Source organism: Propithecus coquereli, unplaced genomic scaffold, assembly GCF_000956105.1.
Source record: "Propithecus coquereli isolate 6110/MARCELLA unplaced genomic scaffold, Pcoq_1.0 Scaffold372, whole genome shotgun sequence".
NCBI classification, from domain to species: domain Eukaryota; kingdom Metazoa; phylum Chordata; class Mammalia; order Primates; family Indriidae; genus Propithecus; species Propithecus coquereli.
Window position 1 is genome coordinate 1,420,698 of NW_012149419.1, and position 20,362 is coordinate 1,441,059.

At 39.6% G+C, this 20,362-nt stretch overlaps 1 protein-coding gene across 1 annotated transcript in view; it reads left to right on the plus strand.

Moving 5' to 3' along the window:
- The window catches only part of LOC105816469 (S phase cyclin A-associated protein in the endoplasmic reticulum-like), a 69,369-nt gene that overhangs the window by 5,611 nt on the left and 43,396 nt on the right, over window positions 1–20,362 (plus strand). Inside the window, exon 2 of the mRNA XM_012651901.1 lies at window positions 12,478–12,633. Within this exon, the coding sequence (XP_012507355.1) occupies window positions 12,478–12,633 (156 nt within the window). The remainder of the gene's footprint in view (window positions 1–12,477; window positions 12,634–20,362) is intronic.

Genomic DNA, 20,362 nt, shown 5'->3' on the forward strand with positions numbered 1-20,362 from the left:
GCGGTTCGCGAGGGAGCGGCCGCCTTTCCAGCTGCACCCCGTTTTCCAAGACGCGGGGTGCTGCACTCCAGACCGGTCCGCCGTGCAGCACGGGGTGTGTGGGCAGGGACAGCCGGGGACCTGCTAACGAGGCTATAGGAGGCCAACCCAGGCCAACCCAGGCCAACCCAGGCCCCGCGGCGCCGCCGTGTGGTTCCGCCTGCGCGGGATCGTGACCTAGAGGCGCTCAGCCGTGATCCCACAGATGGTATCTTCGCCCCACTGCTCCTCAGCCAGGGTTTTCTGAATGTAAGATCGTATCATCTTCAACAGGGATAATTTGACTTCCTACTTTCCAATCCGGATGCCTTTTGTTTCTTTTTCTTTTCTAATGATTATGGCTAGGACTTCAAGTGCTATGTTGAATAGAAGCGGTGTGGTGAAAAGTGTCTCCTTCCTGATCTTAGAGCAAAGTTGTCGGTTTCTCCCTGCTCAGTAACGGTGTTAAGCTGTGAGTTTGCCGTGTATGGCCTATATTGTGTCGAAGTACATGCCTTTTGTATCTAACTTGTTTTTATCATGAAGGAATGTTGAATGTGATCAGATGCTTTTTCTGCATCTATTGAATGATCATATCATTTTTCTTTCTGTTAATGTGGTATATCACATTTATTGATTTGTGTATATGAAACCATCCTTACATCCCTAGGATGAATCCCACTTGATCATAATGACCTTTATAATATGCTGTTGAATTTGGTTTGCTAGTATCTTGTGTTGCATCTGTGTTCATTAAATATGTTGGCCTGTAGTTTTCTTTTTTTGTTGTGCTCTTCTCCAGTTTGGGAATCGGGGTAATACTGGCCTTACAAATGACTTTGGAAGTATTTCCTCTTCAATTTTCTGGAATACTTTGAGAACTGGTATTAGTTCTTCTTCAGCTGTTGCGTAGAATTAAACAGTGAAACCATCAGGTCCTGGACTTTTCTGTGATGGAAAACGTTTTATTACTGATTTAATTTCCTCACTTGTTACTAGTCTATTCAGATTTTCTGTTTCTTCATAACTTAATCTGACGTTGTATATGTCTAGGAATTTATTTATATCTTCTATGTTATCACATTCGTTGCTGTACAGTTGTTGATAATAGTCTCTTATGATCTTTGTATTTCTGTGGTGTCAATTATAATGTCTCCTTTTTCATTTCCGATTTTATTTGAGTCTTTTCTTTTTTTCTAAGTATAGCTGACAGTTTGTCTATTTTGTTTATCGTTTCAAAAAATCAACTCTTCATTTTCTTGATCTTTTGAATTTTTTTTAATCTGTATTTCATTAGTTTCTGCTCTGAGCTTTTATTATTTCCTTCCTTCTGCCAGTTTTGGGTTTAATTTGTTCTTGGGTTTTTCTTTTTTTTTGTTTGTCTATTTTTTAGTTGCTTGAGGTTTATCATTAGGATATTAGACGTCTGTCTTCTTTTTTAATGTAGGTGTTTATTGCTATAAACTTCCCTCTTAGGACTGCCTTTGATTTGTTCCATAGGTTTTGGTATTATGTGTTTCCATTCTCGGTAGTCTCAAGGAATTTTTTAATTTCCCTTTTAATTTATTCTTTTTGGGGTTTTTCTGTTTGCTTGTTTTTTTTTATCTTTTTTTTTAATTTCAGAATATTACAGGGGTACAAATGTTTAGGTTACATATATTGCCTTTGCCCCACCCGAGCCAGAGCTACAAGTGTGCCCATCCCCCAGACAGTGCATACTGCACCATTAGGTGTGAATATACCTGTCTCCTCAACCCCCCACCTGCCTGACACCTGATGAATGTTACTACCATATGTGCACATAAGTGTTGATCAATTAGTACCAATTTGATGATGAGTGCATGTGGTGCTTGTTTTTCCATTCCTGTGATACTTCACTTAGCAGAATGGGCTCCAGCTCCATCCAGGATAATACAAGAGGTGCTAGTTCACCACTGTTTTTTTCCTTTTAATTTCTTCATTGACCCATTGGTTGGTCAAGAAGCATGTTACTCAATTTCCATATATTGTAGTTACCAAAGTTTTTCTTGTTGATTTCCAGTTTTATACCATTGTGGTCAGAAAAGATACTTGATATGATCTCTATCTTCTTAAATTTGTTAAGACTTTTCTTGTGGCCTAATATAGGACCTGTCCTGGAGAATATTCCCTGTGCAGTTGAGAAGAGTATATATTCTACAGCCGTTAGATGGAATGTTCTGTAAATATTTGTGCCATTTGGTCTATGGCGCAGTTTGAGTCTGATGTTTCTTTGTTGATTTCCTGTCTAGATGATCTATCCATTGTTGAAAGTGAGGTGTTGAAGTTGCCTACTATATTGTATTGCCTCCCTTTAGGTTTAATACTTTTTGCTTTATATATCTGGCTGCTTCAGTGTAGAATGCATATATAGTTATAATTTTTAATATCTTCTTGTTCAATTGATCCCTTTATCATTATGTAATAACCTTCTTTATCTCTTTTTAATGCTTTTTATTTAAAGTCTATTTTATCTGATATATGTATAGCTACTCTTGCTTGCTTTGGATTTTTATTTGTATGAAATATCTCAGAACAGCACTGCAAAACTGAAGAACAACTATATCTATCAAAATCAAGAGCTGTTGTATCTATCAAAATCAAGAATTGTGCTGACCCATTTGTGCTATTCAGTCTAGTAGCTCCGTTCCTTAGCCTGAACCAGGAATCAGGAAGGTACCACTACCACAGATGTGGGCTCCAGAACCACACTATCTCAACTAGATCTATGCCGCCCAAAAACAGATGCCCAAATCCTGTCTCTCAGTCTCCAAAATATTTTCATAAACCAAATGTCTTTATGACTACACCTTACAAATGGAAAAATACACAAATGTGGCTCCCACTTCATTTTTACCTTCCAAATTTAAATGTACCCTCTTAAAGCTTAAATAGACACATATAGCTAGTACACTGTACTGGACAACATCATTCTATATTCTTAATTTTTTCTAGTTCTAACAGTTACTAAAAGAGGAGTGTTAAAAATCTCCAACTGTGATTGTGGATTTGTCTCCATTTAGTCAGCCAGGTTTCGCTTTGTGCATTTCAAAGCTCTGTTACTAGATACACATTTAGAACTGTTGCATCTTTCAGATGAAATGGACTTTGAGCATTATTTCTCTTTGTGTTAAGTATTCCTTGTTTTGAAGTCTAGTTTGTTTAATATTATTAATATGCCACACCCAATTTCTTACATTTGCTCTTTGGTCTTTTTTCATCCTTGACAGATCTTTTTCCTTGAAGCATTTTAAAGATATCATTTCTTTGTCTTCTGGCTTCCATTATTTCTCATGAGAAATCAGCTTTTATTCATGTCATTTGTCTTCTGTAGGTTATATGTCCTTTTTCCTTGGGCTGCTATCAAGATTTTTCTTTATGTTTGAGTTTCAGCAATTTGACAATAGTCTGCTTAAGTATAGTTCCCTTTGTATTTATTCTGCTTGAGGTTTGCTGAGCTGTTTGAATCTGTAAGTTGTTTTTCCACCAAAACAGAAATCTATTTCAAAAATATATTTCTACAAAGAAAACTTCAAGTGAGATGGCTTTACCTGTAAATTCTATGAAAGACTTAAGGTAGAAATAATACTAATCACAAACAGACTCTCTCAAAGGAGAAGAGAGAATACTTGTCGGCTTGTATATTTTTTAAAAAGCTTACTATAAAAGGATAATATATCACAACCAAGTGAGTTTATTCTAGGAAGGCAAGGTTAGTTTTTAACATTTAGAAATTACCATATTAACTTGCTAAGAACCATAAAAGGTCAGAGATTTTACCCTTCTTGCATGCTAACAAGTTAGCCTGCCAGTTTCATGGATGCTAGCAAAAGATACAAGGCTCCTGGGTCAGAGACAAAGGACCTTATTACTCATAGATAGCAAAGCAGTTTGAGCTTTATGTTCTCATCAGTTTAGTTTTCTTGTCCCACAGGAACAACACATGGTGGGCCCAGATAGATGCTGCACATGCAGCATGGGTTTGTATCACAGCTGAGGAGACCCCACACATTTAGGAAACCCCAGTCTTTGCTAATGGGCTAAAAGCAGACCTGCTCAACCTTTGCCCAGAAGGTAGACATTATTATACTGGCCAGCCAACAAACCTTCTCTTTGCTCTAAAGGAAGACACCATCTCTAAGAACATTCCCTACCCAAACATTTTAGAAAAGGTTTTCCAGAACAAAAGCTGTTAGTTTATATGCTCACAAGGTATGCGGAAATGTGAGACCCTTGGAGGATTATCTCTTGACACTGACCCCCTCAAAAGGAAACTATGTGATTATCTCATTAGATGCAGAAAAAGCATCTGACAAAATATAACATCCATTCATGATATTAGAAAATAACCCAGCAAATTAGGAATAGATGAGAAAAACTTATAGCTAAATTATATAAGTAATAAAAGATTGAACATTTTTCCTTTAGGATTAGGAATACGCAAGGAGTATTTACTTTTGCCACTTCTGTTCAGCATTGTACTGAAAGCTTTAGCTAGTTCAATAAGAAAGAAAAAAAGAAATAAAAGGCATAAAGTTTGTAAAGGAAAAAAGTAAAACTAGTGTTATTTGCAGTGTCACTATTGCATATATAAAAAACTATGTAATCTACCAAGGGAAAAAACTATAATACTAGAACTAATAAGTAAGGTTTGAGCAAAGTTGCAATATACAAATGCAACTTATGTAAAAATCAGTTGTATTGCTATATATAACAACAAATAATTAGAAATTAAAAGTTAAAAAGCAATGCCATTTATAAAAGCATCAGGAAATATCAAACATCTCCAAGAAATCTCATGAAACAGATGCAACAATTCTACAAAACATTGAGAGAAATTTTAAAAGGCCTACATAAATGGAGATATATCCATACATCAGAATTCTGTTCAATATTGTTAAAATATTGTTTCTCCCCAAATTGATTTATAGATTCAATGCAATCCTGAGCAAAATCCCAGTAGGCTTTTAAAGGAAATTTATAAATTCAGTTCTAAAATTTATATGGAAATGTTAAAAATCTAGAAAAGCCAAAACAATTTTGGAAAAGAATAATAAAATCAAGAGGACTTGCCTAATTTTGAGACTTACTGTAGTAGAATTACACTAACCAACACAGTGTGGTATTGGTGTAAGAACAGACCAATAGGTCAAAAGAAAATTGAGAGCCCAGAAATACATAATCCAGACATATATAGTCAAGTAATTTCTTTTTGGCTGATCAAGCTTTCTTTTAAAAATAGATTATTTTTATAGCAGTTTTAAAAGTTCACAGCAAAATTTTGAGTGGAAAGTACAGAATGTTTCCATAAACCCCCTGCCCACACATACGTACAACCTCCCCGACTATCAACAACCCATATTAGAGTGGTACATTTGTTACAATCAGTGAAGTTACAATGATGTCATTATCACCCCAAAGTCCATAGTTTGCATTAGGATTCATTCTTGGTATTGTACATTCTATGGATTTTGACAAATATATAATGGCATGTATTCATCATTATAGTATCATATAGCTCCACCTATTTATCCCTCCCTTCTCCCCAACCACTGGCAACCTCTTGTCAATTGATTTTTGATCAAGGGATCAAATTAATTCTGTGGGGAAAGGAAAGTCTTTTTAATAAATGGTGCTGGAACAACTGGATATCCATATGGAAGAAAACTAACCTCTCACCACACACAAAATTAATATGAGATGGATTATAGATCTAAACACAAAAGTTGCAACCATAAGACCTCTAGCAGAAAATAGGAGTATATCTTTGTAATTGTGGAGTGGGGAAAGATTTCTTTCGATACAAATACTTCACAAAAGAAGGGCAAATAGCCAATTAGCATATAGAAAAGTATTCAGTATATTAGTTATCAGGGAACTGCAAAATAAAATGACACCAAGATACTCTTTCAAATCCAATAAAGTGGCTAAAATAAAAAAGATTGATAATACCAAATGTTGGTGAGGATGTGGAACAATTCGAGGTCTGTAACATTACTTCTGGGAGTATAAAATGGAACGACAACTTGGGAGAACTGTTTAGCAACTTGTAAAGTTTAAACATATCTATCCTATGACTCAATAATTCTACTCCTAGGTATTTACCCAAGAGCAATGAAGAAAACATGCCCACAGAAAGACTTGCCCATGAATTTTAATAGCAGTCTTATTCATAGTAACCAAAAACTTTAAATGACCTATGCATCCATCAACAGAAGGGATAAACAAAACATGACATACAAGTTGAGTGTCCCTTATCTGAAATACTTGGGACCATAGTCTTTTGTAATTCTTACTTTGTTAAATTTTGGAATATTTGTACTATACCTGCTGGTTGAGCATCCCAAATCTGAAAATCCAAAATCTGAAATGCTCCAATGAAAATTTCCCTTGAGCGTTGTCAGCACTCAAAAAGCCTGGGATTAACCTGGGCAATAGTGAGACCCCATATCTACAAAAATAAAAAAATTAGCCAGGCGTGGTGGCTGGCACCTGTAGTCCCAGCTACTCAGGAGGCTGAGTCAGGAGGATCTCTTGAGCTCAGGAGTTGGAGGCTGCTATGATGACGAGCTATGATGATGAGCTATGATGATGCCACCGTACTCTAGTCCTGGGAACAGAGCAAGACCCTGTCTCAAAAAAAAAAAAAAAAGTTTGAGATTTTGGAGGATTTCGGATTTTCAGGTTTGGAATGCTCAACCTGTATCTATGCAATGGAATACTAAGCAACGATAAAAAGAAGGAAATTACTGTCCCATCTGACACATGCACCAATATGAATAAATCTCGAAAACATTAAGCTTGGCAGAAGGAGACAGATATAAAAGAGCATTTTTGAATGGTTTTATTTATATGGAGATGGGAAGGGATTCAATAGAAAGCAAGGGAACTTCTGGGATTATACATATGTTCTATATCTTGTTTTGATTAATGATGATGTGGGTTCGTATAGTTGTCAAAACTTGTCAGACCAAACACGTAAGGTTTGTGCATTTATTATTTGTAATTTATATCTCAGTAGAAAGCAATTTGTTGAAAAAAATCACAAAAATAGCAGAGAGAAAGGACAAAGATTATCACACATGTGATTATCAAGAAGACAAGAGATGTGGAAGATAGAATTAAAGTGTTGAATAATTGGTCTGACCAAATAAGGAAACAGTAGAAGTGCAACAGAGAAAATACAAAGAAAGAATAGAAAAACACTGTTATAATGAAGGAGAACATGAATTAGCCATAGATGAAGGGACCGACTTCACCGTGTGCGGTATGTATCATCATCCCTATTTCAGAGACAAGGAGGCTGAGACTCAAACAGGTCAGGTCACTTTTCTAAAATTACACAGTAACTTAGCTTGAGAAGACATGTCCTTGTCTGAACTATGGCAGTAACAGTTGGGATGGAAGCAAAAAAGATTCAGGACTATTTTATAGGTAGAAATAACCTCTGTCTACCTTAACCTTGGACCTTGTCTATCAGGGGAATTCATTTACAAATCTTAAGATGCCACCTCTTCTGAGAAGCTATCCATGACCCACTGAGCCCAAATTAGGCCCTCCTGCTATACTGTAGTAATACTTTGAACATACCTCTATTACAGAATTAATTATAAAGTATAGAAATTTTGTGTCAGCCTCTGTGTTAAGAGGATCCTGAAAGTTAGTATCAGCATCATGCTTAGAAATCATTGAAGGGATGAATGCATGATTACAAATAGTTATTCCCAAATTTCTTGCGTCACTGTGAGATGAATGGTGACATTCACTTGGACGAGAATATTGGGAGGAGGAGATTTCAGAAGAGATAATGAGGTTTTATTTGAACCTATTGCTATAGGGGTACTTTGGGACTCCCAAAGGGAAATACTCATAAACTAGAACTTCAGGTAAGAAGTTCAGAAAAGAAGTAGGCCTGGGGACAGAATTGGGAATTAGTAGCATATCAAGGATAGTTGAAACCATGGAATTGCATGAGTTTACTAAACCTCATTCAAGGATAGAACCCTGGTAAGCCATTATTTCAGCTGTGGTGTGAGGGTGGGTAGCTGGACAAGGGTGGACAAAGAAGAAGCAGTAACTCTTTACATATCACATACATAAATATCCCTTTCAGTTTATAAATTCCAATGGCAGAAAGCTACAAAAGGACTCATTTTAAGTCTCAAATGGTAAAGCAAATGGAGAGGCTCATTTACGGGACCGTTCATAGCAGCATGTTTCCCAGGATGCATGCTGCAAAAGGACTAGGAGGTTTTCTATATTAAAGCTTTTCATCCTGGATATGGTTTAACAGTCTCAACACTGTAATTTCAACCTAACAGTTGCAATGTAAAAGATATGCTGTGCTTGATCTCAGTATCCATTAGAAGATTCCACGTTCTTCCTCAAAGCTATGAAGTTGGCAAAATGAATTTCTCCACACTGACCTTTAGAGCCATTTAGTTAAGCATCTTCTTAAGCAGTCATTTAAAGATTGACCGTGCAGTGATTCAAGACCCATGCAGTTTGGAAATACATTAGTCTGGCTCATTACTGGGCCATAGATGGCCCAGTAACCAAAGGAGACCACACTCAGAAAGGACCACCTGCTCAACAGTGGTTGTTTTGGTTTGCTTTGCTTTTTCTGTGTTTTTTATCTCTTTCCTCCTTTCTGGCTATTTCAAGGTCAGTATAGGAAACCCATTTAAGCCATTTCATCCTTACTGGGTAGTTTTGAACCTTTGTGTGATCACTATGAGTCTCGAAGGGGTCTCAGAAATAATTTTACATCCTTGTTTTTAAAATTTAGACCTCAATAAGGACCCAAAAAATGCTTCAGAGAAGTAGCATATTTAGGGGAAAGGACACTCTTAACAGGAGTCAGAAGATCTTGGTTCCAGCTCTCTTGCTCAGGCTGTGCTCGGCCTCCCTGAGCCTCAGTTGCCCTGTCTATCAAATGGGGATGGCAATACCAACCCCACATCATAAATCAGGTTTTCTCATACCCCGCTGATGGAACTGTAAATTGCTTCAACGTTTGTGGAATGTAGTGTGGCTATCCATATCAAGAATCCTAAAAATATACGTACCCTTTGACTGAGAAATTCTACTTCTGGAAAGTAATCTGAAATATGGCAAGGATTTGTACACAAAAATGTTCAACACAACATGGTTTATGATAGTGAATATTGAAAACAACCAAAAGTCCAAAAATATTTCACTAATAGAATATTCAGCCATTAAAAAAAATAATGTTTATGTATCCAGTCAAACCTCTAGAACCTAGATCATTTTACTGGAAATACATAGTTCAGGAAAAAAGATTATGTGACACCACAGGGATATAATCAGCAAAATTCAATGTCTAGGACAGGATATAAAATAAACAACCAGGTTTCATCAACAAATTTTCAAGGGAGCTAAAAAAAAAAAAAAAGAAAAAGAGGTAATTTACAGATTAAAAATAGACATAATACATATTAACCAGTCACAATGTGTATTCCTATTTGGATTCTAATTTTTTAAAAAAACTATTAAAAATGTTAAGACATTTATGATATATTTGGAAATTTGAACACTAGTTACTTGATGCTATTAAGAAATTATTGTGATTTTAGATATAATGGTATTATGGTTGTGTTTTCTTAAGCTTCTATTTGTTAGAGATACAAACTGAAACATTTAAAAATGAAATAATTCGATGCCTTGAATTTGCTTAAACACACAAAATGGGTGTGGATGGGGGTGGGATTGGCCATGGGTTGATGGTGGTCAGGGCTGTGTGATAAATGCTTGGGGATTTGTTGTCCTATTCTGTCTATTTTTGGTTTATGTTAAAACTATTAATAATACAATTTTTAAAGATTTAAAATATAATGTTTACAAAGATATTATCATGACAGAGAAAGGGCTTAAAATAGTAAGTTGAATGAAATTCAGTATGTTAATCATGTGGAGAAAGAATCAAATAGAAACTCATGAAAGGAAATTTATCAAACTGTGGTTGTCTTTAAAAGGTGAAATTATGGCCAACTTTTTCCACTTCTTTTTCTCCTTTTGCTTACTATTTAAATTTCTATAATGAGCCTATATTACTTTTATAATCAGAAAAAACGATTTTCCACTTTCTGTGGTTAGAACTCTTTTAGAAAACTAACTTGAAATAACGTAAGCAAAAATAGTGAAATGGCTTGTGTACCTGGGAAGGTCAAGGTTTGGAGCTAGATACCGAGGCTCTAAATACAATCATGTGCTACATGATGACTTTTGGTCAATGACAGACCACATATACAACAATAGTCCTGTGAGATTATGAAACTATATTTTTTCTATACCTTTTCTATGTTTAGATATACAAATACTTGCCGTTGTGTTACAGTTGCCTACAGTATCTGGTACAGTAACATGCTGTACAGGTCTGTAGCCTAGGAGGAATAGGCTATCCCATATAGCCTAAGTGTGTAGTAGGCTATGCTATCTAGGTTTGTGTAAGTACACTCTATGGTGTTCATACAACAAAAAATCACCTAATGATGCATTTTTCAGAATGCATCCCTGCATTAAGCAGCACATGACTGTATGCCATTAGGGCTTTGTCTGTTTCTCTCAGTTCTACTCATCTCTACTTGGCTTTATTCTATAAGATTGTTCTCCATGTAACCAGTTGGCTACCAGCAAATCCCCAGGGTTGTATCTCTTGGGTTAGATATCCCCAGTGGAAAGAGATTTTTCCTATGATCATATATTAATCCCACAGAAGATGCTAATTGGTCCTGCTTAGGTCATGCACCATCCTGGAACTAGTCATTATGACCAAGACGATGAGTACTTTGACTGTTCTGGAGCAGATGCTCACTCCTGCTTTAGCAGGAGTGTACTATATTTAACATCCTCCCACCCCCCAGACCACATGGAATAGGAGAGAAGAATGTTCTGGGAAGACAAAAACCAAAGCTTTCACAGTCTGCTCCCTCATAGCGTTCTTGGGATAGATAATTCATTGCGATAATTAAGGTAAAAACACTTTCTTAATTGAAAAGTTCTGTGCAAATATGAAAGCCAATTTTAAAAAGTCTAATTCTATTAAATCAAGTTATAAGATCCTCAGTGAGTACATGTATCAATCTACCTGTTTCCTTCACTTAAAAGGGATGAGGGCTGGTGGTCATCACGTCATACTGCCCAATCTCAAAACCGTAGCGGTGCTCAGCAGCCCGGGTCGACACATTTCCTGATGTGGAGGGAGAAACGGGGCATTGCTTTGCACCTTCTCAGTAGGGAACTTGGAGATGGCTCCAAACATGAATTATTTGTGAGATTCTCCTTCCTTTTACAAAAAGGTGTGTTGGTAAATGAATAGCATTGGGAATCACCGTACACTTACAGAAATCTCAATTCCTTTGTACGTGTCTCTGAAAGTTAATGGGTGGATTTGCAGAACTGCTATACTTGCGGTCCTACCCTTCCCACGCATGTAGATGCAGCAGCATCGCACGTGTATGAAAGCTCTAAGCTAAGGTTGATTTATCCACAGGGTCCTTTATAGTCTTAAAATATTCTTTTCAATGATTGCTGCTTTGTGGACTAATAGAAGAGTTACTATTGTCATTCCAGTTTAATAAACAGCTCTAAAAATCTGTTAATTGGATTAAAAAAATGGAAGTAACCTCTTAAATGTTATTGTCAACCCTCAGGACTGGTACTTTTCATAACAGAAATCAATCCGATTCTCACTATTTGTTATGCTCTTCATGGTGATGGGGTTTTTAAAAAATGGAGAACCTACAGTTGGCATTAACAGTTTAGTTGTTAGAAGAGGGCCTGGGTTGAATCATTGTACCGTATCTTTAGATTCCTTGCATTCTCGTGAGTTTGGCTCCCTAGTATTTTTTATTCTTTTTTATGGGCACATAATATTAATAGTTGTATATCTTTATAGGGTACATGTGATGTTTAGATACAGGCACACAATGTGAATTAATCAAATTTGGGTAATTGGGGTATCCATCACCTCAGGCATTTATCATTTCTTTGTGTTAGGAACATTCCAGTTCCACTCTTTTAGTTATTTTAAAGTATGCCAAACTTATCGTTGATTATAGTCACTTTGCTGTGCTAGCATTCTATCTAGTTCATTCTATCCAAATGCTTTTTAAGAGCATAAAGGTCATTATAAATCACTTCATCTCTTGTCAGACTCTTTGGACCAGTAAAAATGATCAAATAATCATTTTTATTCATTTTTCTTGAAATGCAATATCAGAACAACGAAGAAAGAGAAGAGAGAAAAAAATTCTTACAGAAATAGTTGATTATTCAGAACTAAATCTAAGGAAATTATTACTTGAGATGCTTTACTTAAACCTGTGTTGAGGGGGTCCAGGCCCATATATGGTAAAATTTGTCATTGAAGGTGAAGATGCTGAGTCTATGCAAATTGATACATTTCTCCCCCACATATAGCTACACGGTGAACGTAGGTCTGATCGACAGACTGTGTGCCTGCTTCCTCTCGGTGCAAGGCCCGGTGGACGAGAATCCCAAGATGGCCGTGTTTCTGCAGCACGCCACAGGACTCTTACACGGAATGTGCACACTATGCCTGGCTGTCACCGGAAGGTAAGGCCTCTACTCAATCTCAGCCTACACTCAACTTTCGGAACACCTCTTGAATTGTGCCCATCCCAGGGCCATTTCACAGGGATGCAAGTGGTCATCTTGGCCCCCTTTCCTCTTTGTTCTTACTCTGTCATTGGCTTTCCATATTGAGATGTATATTCTATTTCTCCTTTTTCTTGGCCACATGTTCCTGCCAGAGTCTATACTTCCTGTTGGTGTTGTAAACTTGACTATCCCTGCTGGAAGAGACCTAAGAAATCATTCAGTCCTTCTACTGAGACCCAAAGCACTCAAATGACTCTCCTTGAGTCAACAAATCAGTGACAAAGCTAGACCAGATCAAGCCCCAGCACGACACGACACAGCCTCACGGCGCTCATCACCATCGTTCGCGTGCTTTCAGTTACAGTCTTCTAGGTTTATTTATTTTCCCTCCGTCCTTTCTTCCAAAGTACTTCCACGAATAAGGGAAGAGAGCCATCCAGATACAGTAGCTCTCTGAAGTCGCACATGACTCATGGGCATGATTCAAGCCAGTGTGCCATGGACTACTGGCCTGGTGGGGCTCTTTAGACCCCCACCCCATCCCACCCTGTGCCCTGTCATCAAAAACAACAATTCTCTGGGAAAGACAGGGGAAACCCCCATGTGTTCTTCTCTTTCCTCCCCACCAAATCAGAATCATTTACAACAGTGACTCCGTGTTTCTGAAAGGCATATGACATAGGGGGCATATTGAGGATGTTCAGTAAAATAATTTTCTTACAATTAAATTCTAAACAGCACTTATATATATTACGTATTTTTAGGGACTTTTCTAGAAGAAAACTAATTATTTGAAACTTCTAAAGTCTAGCTTCTTAAAGAAGTATTATCTATCTGTATTCAATGTACACAGAACACCAATGACTATATTTGGAACATTTTAAGAGAGGGGCCAGGCGTGGTGGCTCACACCTATAATCCTAGCTCTCTGGGAGGCCAAGGTGGAAGGATTGCTTGAGCTGAGGAGTTTGAGACCAGCCTGAGCAAGACCAAGACCCCATCTCTACAAAAAATAGAAAAATTTGCCAGGCATTGTGCCATCGCCTGTAGTCCCAGCTGCTCGGGAGGCTAAGGCAAGAGGATCATTTGAGCTATGAAGACGCCACTGCACTCTAGCCAGGGCAACAGAGCAAGACTCTGGCTCAAAAAAAGTAATTTGTTTTCTAAAATAAACATCTTTAACATTTTTTAGTTTGTTACACATAGGATCCCTAAACCCCCTAGTTCTTCCTTACTCTTGCCAGGCCCTCACCGTCAGTCACATTTCTGGTCAGATTAAGACTGAGACGTCAGGTAAGCCAAGCATGGGCTGTATTCGGTGTTCCAAGTTTGTCTGTTCCTGTCAAGAAATGCAGACAAAGCCTACCTTCCAGGGATTACATGAGAACTCAGGAAGTGACTATTTGTGAGTCTGTGACCTAAGCAGGATCAGGTGGCACCGTACTACACAGAGGTTGGCAACAGTAACAGAGCTCCGTCCAGTGCAGTGGGACGTGCCAGCTCGGAGGCCGCCCTTCTGCCCAGCTAGTTCCCTGCAGTGGCCAGACCCTCCCTGGGGTATCCTCTCACTCAGGAGACCCTTTTGGTCCTGGCTTTTTTGTATACACAGCATTACAAACCTGTCAGTATCTCAAATTTGCGTCAACTGTACTTTTTTCTTGAATCCATGAAATTTGTCACAAACATAGGTAATTCTACATGTGGTGGTTGTACAGTTTGTGGACTTCAGCTTTCATTTACACACAGATTCAGTCACTTGAAATCTGTGGAACTTGAAAGAAACCTAAAGGTCCTTCACAGTCACGCATTTTTATAGGGAAAGCAATTGACTTGAATTAGGACCCAAGATTTCTAGCTTGGTGTTCCTACACTCAACTTTATATTATTCAAAATGCAGGAAGCCAAATGTCATTTCTTTGAAAATTTTCTGTTGCAATACGTACATAGAAAACAGGGCCCTCTTTTCTCTAACACACACAGTCATGCTCTTGTCCTGAAGACACTCACTGAGCACCCGCCTTATGCCAGACATCAAGCGAGGTACTGAAGACACTGCCCTCAGGGAGCCCAGGTCTCGTGTGGGGCAGCCTTGTGACAGTTACAGCGCGAAAGCCACAGCAGAAGAGAGTGTGCACAGCAGAGGAAGTGAAGCGCTCCCGAGGAGGTCAGAAAAGGCTTCAGGAGGCAGAATGAAAAGGATCCAGGACAAGTGGAGGGCAGAGTTCAGCTGAGAAGAGGGGCATACTGCATGCGTTGTGTGGTATAACAGATGTGATCGGTGCCTTTGGTTCACCTGGAGGTCACCTGCCAATGGCTTCCAGTATTTCTCCACCTAACGCTATGCTCTGGACAAGGCACTATTTGCCAGAGTACAAGGGAGTTAATACCTCCAGGACTGAACCTCGAATAATAAATTGGGGAACAGCACGCCAGCTCTCCTAACCCTCGGTGGGACAGTTCTGAGGTGTGCTCCGTGGTCTCTCAGAGGCCCGGCAGTGACGTGGTCATTAGCGCATCCTCGGCCGCTTTCTGCCGCCCGTCTCCCTGCCCGCTTCCCCACGGACAGCCCGTCTGCAGCCGTGTTGTCGTCTCGGGGTCTGCAGTGGGGCGGCCCTCACCAAGAGCTCGGGACACGCAGGCTTTGTATCGCGTTCGGGCTGACGGGCAGCAGGGCGACTGTGGCGAGTGGCCGGAGATGAGGCATCAAACGAGCTGTGTAAATGTGAGTTCTCGGGAGCCTCAAAGGGATGAAAGGGCAGACTGGCTGCAGAGCGCGTAACAGGATCAGCTCGCTGCCGCGGAGCCCTCACTCCGGAAAAGCGCAGACGCCACTGGCGTGGCGCACGCCGGAGGCAGACGGGTTGCAAAGAGGCTCTTGCATGATCCAGACGAGAAATGCTGGGATCTGCAGGGTCAGTGCAAACAGAGAGGACCAAATACATTAAGAGGAAGTGGAATAAATGTAGGGGAGGTAACACAGGGCTTGATGATGTGGGAGGTGAGAGGGAGGGAAGGGTCTGGAGTGACCCCAGGGTTCTGAAAATTTTGAGTGGTAGACAGTAAAGTCTCCAAATGAGGGCATGTAAGCAGTTTTTCACAGTGGAAATATTATCGTAGATGATACAGGATTATCATATACATACGTGGATGGACTTTGGTCTACTTGGATAATCCTTAAGCATGTCTATCTTATATTTATTATATATTTTATACATATAGTAAATTTTATATAAAAATTTAAAACAAAATTTTATATTTTATATATTAGATATCAACTATATTTGTTTCTATATAAATATATGGATTTTGAATAAATCAATGATTAGCTCTTGGTTGTTTTTAAAAATTCTTTATCCATTTTTCCCCAATATAATTTCCTTCTTAAACTTCAGTTGCTCGGCAAATTTCTATTAGTAGGACTTGTTTAAAAAAAAAAAAGATTATTTTAGAAAAAAGGTCCAAGTGGTTCCTGGCTTAATTTACCTAGGAATTCTCATCCTTCAGTTCCCAACATTCGCTGAACACCACCAGACCACAGGGATACAGGGAGTTTGTTCTACCTCTCCAGATTTGTTTATCTCCGGTATTTATAGATCGTTTCATACTGCTTCCCATTTCTTCATGGGAATTATATTTCTAAACTATAAACTACAGTGACCTGTTCAAGCATTTTGTTATATATATTAAATACAGTTCTGCTCTAGGTCACAGCCGTATCTAAGAAGAAACGTAGCGCAGGTTTTGCTTTATTGGAGTAATTCACATAATGCCTATTTTGGCTACCAGAAGCCAGCCAGAGCCAGAAAGTCAAGGAAGACTTGTCCTCAGAGCCCTTTTGTGACTAGCAGGAATGAAAGAGAAAGAGGAGCCAGAGAGGCCTTCAAAAATTGCGTCTAGTACTAGCAGACCCTGAGATAATTAAGCAGCCTAATTGATAGCATGAGACTTTGAGTAAACACTCTGCAGTCTGCCGGGCCTGGCCTTTGTGATGGTGATTAGCGCAGGTCTGCCTTTGCCCTGCTCTCCTTTTGTGCAGTTAATCTTCTAATTTTTACCTAGGTTTTCTGAAAGACAATTTGGGTGTCAGAATTTGTGCTGTTAATCTTTGCTTCAATGTGGGGGAGAAAAGCACTAGCCAATGACTTTTGTACCAGGCTTGGTTTTGAACAATGAACTTGTATTTCTTTAAGTAAAAATTTAAATTGTGATCCTCTGGTGAAAAGATTGATTTTATGTTAGGACTACTCCAGAATTTTATATATGGGAATTGTTCACAAACTGTAATTCTTAATCACTTAAGCAAAATGCAACAGTTTGTAATAGGACTTTCAGAAATGCCTATTTCTTTGGCCTTTACTATTATCAGTTTTCTGTTCTTGATCCTACAAGAAGTAAAAAGAAAAGGATGGTTTTCAAATCTCAGGACAGCAACTCAACTGCCATAACTGGATGAGGCTTATTGAGTTCCCCTTAAGGTGCCTACTCCTTAGCACAATTAATAGGATCAGAACAGTAATGAGTGATTATAAATTGCAGCCAACACAGCCCATTAACTTAGTCAGCAATCATTTACTGTATTCACAACTGTGCTAGAACAATGGCAAGAGTTCTGGGAGGCAGTGGACCCACAGTAAAAGCGTTTACAGTCCTTACAACTACACTGAAGAGAGGAGTTTGTAAAACCTGGCTCCTTCTGATCCGTTGGAGAAGACTATTCTGAATTCTAGAATATTTTTACACAAAAAGAAGTTTCTTGTTATATGTATTTGTGTTTTTCATTTTCACGTTCCTAAACTACACTAACAAAATGTGTTCTAGCCAACGTCCTGGAAACCTGTGCCGTGAAAAGATAAGAATGATTTGTGATTTAGCCTATTAATTATGCCGTTATAAATGAGTGCTTCTCAAGTGTTTAAGGATGCTTGAAAACCATTTGTTCAAGCAAAGGTAAACTTCAACTCTGCCTGCCTGCCTGCCTGTTCATTCATTCACTGAACAAATATTTATGTAGCACTTGCTCTGTGCCAGGCCCTGTGCTAGGCTTGGGGGAAAGCAGAAATGACTCAGACATCAGTTGTGTTCTCAAGGACCTCGTACGCTAGTAGGGCAAAAAAGATGCATATACAGATAGCCATGGCACAAGGCAGAGAGTGATAGAAAGGATAGAAGTATCAAAAGCACTTAGCATGCTGCCCGGTGTATAATAAATGCTTAACAAATGTTGGCTACTATTATCATCTTCATCCTTGATGGAGTTCAGAGAAGGGAGAGATCACTCTTCGTTGTTTGTAGGGATATGCTGTTTTCCAGAACAGCTAAAATTTAACCTGGGCCTTGAAAGATGGAAAGGATTGGAACATTTGGAGTTGAGAAAAAGGTGGACCAAGAAAATAGCATAAACATAGACATCAAAGCAGAAAAATACGAAGAATGGATAGAGTACTTGAGCCGAAATTGAGATGTATATGGTGGTAATTTTAATGTCTCCCAGATTGTCATGGAGTTCAAATGAGACAGTAAATGTAAAAAGACTGTGAACTACCTAAAATATTTGCTGAGATGTAGTGGTGACAGCAGTGTCATTAAATGCCTTTGAGTGTGGAACTGGGCCTGCCAAGTACCATATTTTGGGAGTATTGGGCAGGTATCACGTGGAGGGTGCGTTAGAAAGGAGCCAGAAAGGGAGGGGCCGGTACCAGTTGTCCAGGCCAGAGACAAAAGGAATGGAAAGAAGAATGTCTTGAAAAATCCTCCCACAGATGCTCTTTTTGTATGTATCACCCGCCTCTGCACGCATCCAGCTCTGACTTCGTCATCTCTGTCCCATCTCTCCTCCTCGTACCCCAGATCAGATCCGCTGTCACCTTCTGTCAGCAGAAAGGAAACTTAAAGTCACCTAGCCGGTCTTTCATTCAGGTTTGCATCTTTTCAACCCCCTGCCAATCTCCATTTAAACATTTCCAGTGCAGGGCACTTGTTACTTACAGAGGAGTCTGTTCTGTCACTGGTGAGTTTTTGATGCTTAGAAGTCTCTCCTTACACCGAGCTAAAATCTGTCTCCACCACTACCTACTAGTGCTAGGTCCACTTGCTCCTAGTCTCGCCCCACCTCCTACTTTCCTTTGCTTTTCTTCCAGTTACTATGTCTGTGTAACAAATTACCCTAAAACTTTTTTTTTTTTTTTTTTGAGGCAGAGTCTTGCTCTGTCGCCCAGGCTAGAGTGCCATCAGCCTAGCTCACAGCAACCTCAAACTCCTGGGCTCAAGCGATCCTCCTGCCTCAGCCTCCCAAGTAGCTGGGACTACTTGGTCACACCACTACAGGGTCACACCACCACGCCTGGCTAATTTTTCTATTTTTAGTAGAGACAGGGTCTTGCTCTTGCTCAGGCTGGTCTTGAACTCTTGAGCTCAAGCGATCCTCACTCCTCGGCCTCCCAGAGTGCTAGGATTACAGGCGTGAGCCACCATGCCCGGCCAAATTGCCCTAAAACTTAATGGCATAAAACAACCATCTATTAATCTCACAGATTCTGTGGGTCGGGGATTCTGTCAAGGTACAGAGAGGATGGGTTGTTTTTGTTCTGTAATGTCTGGGCCTCATTTAGAAGACTTGAAGGCTGGAGGTTGGGATCATCTGAGTGCTTGTTCATGCATGTCTATAGTTGATGCTTACTGTTAGCTGGGAGCCTTTTGATGTGGGGTCTCTTCGTGGGTAAATTTGGGCTCCCTCACAGCATGGTGGCTGGGCTCCAGGAACAAGCATCGTGGCAGCGAGAGAGCAGCTGGAAACTCATCACCTTTTTTGACTTAGCCTCAGAAGTCACACAGCACTACTTGCACTGCACTCTAGTCACAAGTCATGAAGTCCCACCGAACTTCAAAGAGAGGAGAAGTAGACTTTGCCTCTTGATGAGGAATATGAAGGTTCTAGAAGAGCATGTGGGACCAGAAATATTGCTGTGGTTATGTTTTAAAAATATAGTCTGCCACTGTTCAACCTCCCCTAAAAATAAAAGAGTCCCTAGTCTCCTGTTCTCAGCTGTCTTCCCTTCTTTCTTGTTTGGTACTGTCAGCCTACTCCTAAATCTTTCATTGTCATTAGTCACTGTCCTTGAACAAAAAAGGCTTGCTGGTATTGGGAGACAGGCAATGAAGAGAATATAATAGGACTAAGCAAGTAGAATTAAGGTAAGTAACATTTGCTGAGAACCTTTTGTGTGTCCTGGGCTAAGTGTTCCGTGTGGGCTATCTCCCCACAAGCTCAGCAGTCCTGCTCACACTGTCCAGGGAGCGGTCTGGCAAAGGAGCGACTGTCCCTATCCTCCAGATCTGGACAGTGAGAAGAATGCAGAAGCAGGAACTTCTGCGCTGTCTCTGTACTCACATTGGGGCAAGTGCTAGTATAAAGACATCTGAAAGATCCATCCCAGCTGACAGAAAGTGCTAGTTGATTCAGAGGGACAGAAAAATGACTACTTCACTGGTACAGTTCAATTCGAGTGCTCACCATGTGCTAGGCATTATGCCAGAGAATGGCCCACAGGGCCAGAGTTTCGGGGCAGCCCGCGCTGCCTTACCATTCTCATAAGGGTTGGCGGACGATGACGGGAGACCGTCAGTACATGTGCAGGCCCACTAGGCTGAGGGCAGCGGAATATGTCCAGGATACACTTGCGGTTGG